Source organism: Physella acuta, unplaced genomic scaffold (assembly GCF_028476545.2).
Source record: "Physella acuta isolate Inbredline_101_S28 unplaced genomic scaffold, ASM2847654v3 ptg000036l, whole genome shotgun sequence".
Taxonomy (NCBI): Eukaryota; Metazoa; Mollusca; class Gastropoda; family Physidae; genus Physella; species Physella acuta.
The window spans coordinates 334,272-340,159 of record NW_026731556.1 but is presented as its reverse complement, the minus strand read 5'-3'; the positions used below and the strand labels follow the sequence as shown (position 1 = coordinate 340,159).

Sequence of the window (5,888 nt, the reverse complement as noted above, 5' to 3'; positions counted from 1 at the left end):
ATCTTGGGTAAGTGGTTTAAGATCGGAGGGGGGAGGGGATCGCGGCTGCTTATGAAGACATGTAAAGAAAAAACACGGATGACGAGGTTTAAAAATTCCGCTTTTAAAAGCATGACGTCAATTATCGATTGCCTCTCAACTTAATATCTTGCATATTAAAGTAATTAAAAAAATGCGTATGAATGACAGAGATGACAAATTAATTACACCATAATGATAATCTCTCTCAGCGTTATTCAATATTTAAATAAAAAGCCCAATGTACAAGAAATATCGTTTTCTAATAAATACAAACGTACACTATTCATGTACGCTAAATAGATTACACAAAAACACATTTCACCGATTAACCGGAAGTAGAATGACCACACATCTCACACACTCGTCGCTATGGTAACTGGCTTGTAAACATCCACACTGAAACACATCCCCCAGCAGTTTTTCCCACAAATCTTCTCCGGATATGACGTAGACACTCAGCAGAGCCTTATAACTCGGAGACAACGTTTTTGTACGGGCTGGCTGTAAGCAGAACTGAAGTCGCAGAACTATCAAGCACTGCAGACCTGTAGGACTGTAAACTATGATCTGAGAATCAGCCGAGGTTTCCGTTTTGACGGAGAAATAAATATCGGATAGGAAAATTAAAATGTTGGTCAGGATTAGGGCTAACGATACACAGGATTGCTGCTCCATCTAAATAGGGAATTCCCGGACCAAGCTGTTTAACTTACAGCCTAGAAATGTTTACATACATAGCTATTGTCTATAAGGTTTTTAAATAAAACATGTTAAAAATGCGAAAAGTCTGAAAAATTATTAAACTACATGAATAGAAGCTCAATCATAATAATATGAGCAGATAAATACAGTTTATGTTTCATCTAACTAGGTTGTCGAGTTAAATAAAATAATGACATAGCTGTTCGTTAAAAACATTTGTTTAATTCGAGATTTGAAGCTAATAAAGGTGTAATTGTCAAGAAAGTTCAATCAAATTAGGAAAAGATCTTTTAGGTATGAATAAATTATTTCAATAAAAACCATAATTAACTCCTTTTCCTTCATTTAAGATTTAACAATATGACGATTCAAATTTAAACATAACCCAGAAAATAAGCCTGACAATATAATCGCATCATAAAATCAAGATTAAAAACAACAATCTCCACGTAACTATAATAACACAGCTTATTCAATAAAGCATATAATCTGGGATGATAAATTAAATTACACAAAAAATAGCACAAAGTCGTAAACCATGCAAACAGTAACAGCATGTCACATTGTCCTTTATCAAAGATATTAGCTAATAATATTTCAGCGAAAATAACAGCTTGAAATTAATTCCGCCAACAACACAACGATAATAAAAGATTGTTTTCATCAACTTAATGCGTTGTTGTTTTTAATTGAGTGAAAGAATATTTAATGCCATCGCTAGAACGAGATTGTTTTCAGTCCAAACTGAAACTCTTCAAGAAGGTAAGTTCTGACATCGTACATTCACAGTTAAAGGGTTAAGTTCTTTTATGATTTACATCTAGAGGGTTGTCCTTAACGCTAGCATACATGGCGAAAGGGTTAAGTTTTAACGCTATAATTGACGGCTAAAGAGTTAAGTTATTTTATCATTCAGTGCTGCTTAAAGTTAAGTTCTTTATTATTCACGGCTAAAGGTTTAAGTTATTAATGCTAGCATTCACAGTTAAAGGGTTAAGCTCTTTACGCTAGCATTCAAGGCTAAATGGTTAAGTTTTTAACTCTAACATCACAGCTAAAGATTTAAGCTCTTAAGGCTATCATTAACTGTTACAGGATTAAGTTCTAACGTTATCATGATTAAGTTTTAAACCCTATCCTTCACTTTTAAATTGTGCAGTTTTTAACGCTTTTATACCCTGTTAAACGGACAAGTTCTGAATGATTTTAAAGTTTTTGAGACCGCAGTACTTTCATTCACTATTAATGAAGGTTTAACATTTCCTTGTTCGGTAGCCTTCGGCCAATGAAATGATAATTTGACACAACTATTTAAATAAATATAAAGGAAAGCATCGGTCACTACAGTATCTGTTGAATGCTTTAACTAAAATTTAAGGAGCTACATACGCTTATCTTTATTGTTATTTAAATAGTGGTACATTATACTATTTATTTAAAGATTTTTTATTTTTTTTAAAGCATAATTATAAAAATATTTTATACTAAAACGTTTTTTATGAATCAGAAATTTTTTTTGAAGAGGTTACAAAATGCTCAATTCTACAGGATTCGATAGAAATCTGTACTTTTTAACTATTTTCGTTGTTGACTTGCTTAAGATGGGAAAATTGGATCGTTAAGCGGTATTGATAACCGCTGGTGCTACTACTCTAAAGTCTTAAGATGACGATTTTTAAAAAAAATCAAATTATTTCCCACTTAACCGATGAATAGTATTTTGAAATTTACTTGATACTTCAGCACGGATCTATCTATTTAAAAAAAGGAAAAATATTTTTTAAAATAGATTTTTCAATTTTAAAAAATCGATTCCTTTTTTTAAAAAACCCAGTTCTTTCTATAAAATATATTTAAGAAACAAGTTAAATGTTGATTAATGTTGTAGGCCCTTGTAAACTCTTGACCCAGAAATTTTGATAGCATTTTCAGTAAACCAAGTGTCATACTAAATCCCAAGAACGAAGAAACATACGAGAAAACGCACTAACTACAGCTCTTTAAAATAGATCTACGGTTCCTTTATATGACTTGCTCGTGATTGAATAATCAATCATCCTCAACAATCCTCTTCTCAACGGTTGTCTTGAATTAATCAAGCAGTCAATAACCAGATCTTATCGATGACGACAACTGCTTCGTTATTAGACGACAACCAAGATCTCATTACCTAAATATATATAAATTAACTTCATAATTGCATCAAACTTGAAAGTTTAAATTACACTAGCTAAAAACAGAAAAAAATATCAACTTTTTCGAGTTAGCTACTAGTTTTTATAGAAATCTCAAACCTCACTATATATAAAAATGGATCTATCATTATATAAAGTAGACAAATGTAGTCTTAGGTAAGTAGTAGTACAACAATATATAATCTGCGATAATCTACTATCAGATATTTTAAACTTGTTGATTATCTATCTTTACTTTATGTTGTAATTCATAGCTAATAACATTAAATGAAACAGGCACACCGAGCTTAATCTATGTTTTTTAAACATTGTATTTGTAAATCATATGATAGTTTAATGTAGTTTAAAATTCATTGTATAAATCATAATCCCAGAGAGACACATAAAAACCATCTAATAACTATACTCAGCTAGCCACTTATATAATAATTCTATTTTTTCTTATGGCTTTTAACGTATTTATTGTATAAAAAGGTCATAAACCAGATAGTGGCATAGTCTCTCTATTGATAATATTTTGTTACATTGTTAATACCATAATTATATTTTATGGGTTTTTATTTATCTATTATATAAGTGAGTCATAGTCATTAAGCCATTTAATGACTATAGTTAGCACCGGATGCCATGATTCTATTTTCGTATGGGCTTTGTTTTATTTTCTATCTATTGCATAAGCAAATCGTTATCTCAGAGACATAAAAGCCTTCTAATAATATATAATATTTAGTTATTATAAATAGCTGATATCATAATTTTATTTAATGTTGTTTTTTATTTTTTATACAAGTAAGGCATAACCCAAGACAGAGACATAAAAGACCTCTAATGACTAAATTTAACCTAGCCTTAACGAGATTTTCTCATATTGTTTTGTTTTTTTAAAGAATTTGTACAAGCAGGTCATAATTCCAGAGAGCGACATAAAAGCCTACTGATGATAATATTTAGTCAAAGAGCAAATACCATAATTCTATTTCCTCATGGAATTTTTTTTACTCAACAAGCAAGTCATAACATCAGAGACATAAATGCCCTCTAATGATAATATTCAGTCAAAGTGTAAGTGTGTGTGTATGTATTGTAGAGATGGCCAAAGTATACTTATAATTATTCATTAATTGAACTGGCAAAAAAAATGTTAAAATATATTTTGCATTTTTTTTTGTCTTGGTGTCACCCCCCCCTATTTGTTGTCACCCGGTGCGGTCCGCACACCCCCCCCCCCTCCCCGAGACGCCTCTGCACATATCTAATGGGTACCCCAGTGTAACGTACTATCGTATAGATGATTGGGCTTCATAGGACATTTCTCTTCAGTCATATTCATATTGTATAGACGATTTAAATAGTCGGGATAAGACACAGACTCCTTCTGACATCAAACTTTGTAATATATATATATATATATATATATATATATATATATATATATATATATATATATATATATATATATATATACATATATATATATATATATACATATATATATATATATATACATATATATATATATATATATATATATATATATATATATATATATATATATATATATATATATATATATATATATATATATATATATATATATATTGAGTTAAATCGCTGATACCATTATCAGATTTTCTTTTGGCTTTCAGCTGATCCCGGCCACACGACCACCAGCACTAAAACGATGAACAACACAAGCGAACCCTACGCCGAGCCTGATATCATCTCTAATGAAGCGCAGTACATGATTAACCTCTGGCTTATGGCTGTAGCCACAACCCTGGCAGCCATCCCAGCCATGATCACGAACTACATCAACGTGATCGTCTTCATACGTCAGGGTCTAAAAGAGCACGTGAATTTCACGCTGTTTTATTTGTCTATCAGTGACTTACTCATGGCTGTGAGTGTGTTGGGGTACTCACTCTTATACTGTGGGAAAGTTTCCCTGCTTCCGAGTACCATTGAGTACGAGTCTTTCATCGGTTTGTTTGTGTGGATGCGGTGCTTGTTCGCGGATTTGTCCTCCGCGTTGACGGTGTTTATTTCTACTGTAAGATGTCTATGCGTGACTCTACCTTTTAAGTTTAATTCTTCTTTCACTTTGAAGAAAACGCAGATTATCATTGCGATTATAACTTTATTTGTTTTAGTGGATTATGTCCCGATTTTGGGGACGATAGAACTTGTTGGGGATGTAGACGAAAATGGTGTTGTTATTTACAAGCTTGTGTATTCGGAGGTGAATTTTATAATGAGTAGGATCAATGATTACTTGTTTGGGTCTATCCTAGCCGGCATGTGCCAGTTTTGCGTGTTCGTCTGCGCCGTGTTAATGTTACGAGGTCTTCGGAAATCTTCGGAGGTCCGAGAAAACACGAGGAAGCTTCAGTCGAAGAAGGACTCTGGCAAGCAGACGGCGCAGGTGTTGTCGACGAAGGAGAAGCGGGTGGTGAAGATGGTGCTGATGATGGCGTGTCTGTACCTGCCAGCAAGCGTCCCGCAGATCACGGCGTCGCTCGCGCGCGTGCACGTGCCCGGTCTCGTCCTGGGCACCTACACCAACGCCTGTGACACAATCGTGGGCGTGGTGCTCTTCTGCTCCACCGTCTACGCCTCCGTCAACATCTTCATCTACCACACTTTCAGTACCAACTTCCGGTTAAATTTCATCTTCCGTAAAAGCAAATAGTGGAACGGAGTGGTCTAGTTGTAGAGAGCTAGGACTGCTAACCTATAAGTCTCGAGTTTGAATCTGGGTTCAAGCCAGTAGATCGTCCCTGAGGTCACCCAGCTCTGCTGGGTACCTAACTCAGGTCAGGGAAAGTATAGGTGGCTGACCACACTATCCCTTTATATACCGTTGTCAAGAAACAAATGAACTCTACTTCACTTGCCCCATAGACCGTCAAATAAAAGCAAAAATAAAAAAGCTATTTCTCTACCAAAAGTATGTTGAAAAGCTAGCGAACC

General features: G+C 33.8%; 1 protein-coding gene across 1 annotated transcript; it reads left to right on the top strand.

The window, feature by feature from the left end:
• Nucleotides 1-4,599: 4,599 nt before the first annotated feature.
• Nucleotides 4,600-5,607, top strand: LOC131942568 (uncharacterized). Its single transcript, XM_059302466.1, has one exon. The coding sequence runs from the start codon at nt 4,600-4,602 to the stop codon at nt 5,605-5,607; it is 1,008 nt and encodes a 335-aa protein (XP_059158449.1).
• Nucleotides 5,608-5,888: the final 281 nt, after the last annotated feature.

Coding starts and splice junctions, on each gene's coding strand:
- LOC131942568 (XM_059302466.1), top strand. CDS start 4,600: ATGAACAACACAAGCGAACCCTACGCCGAGCCTGATATCATCTCTAAT.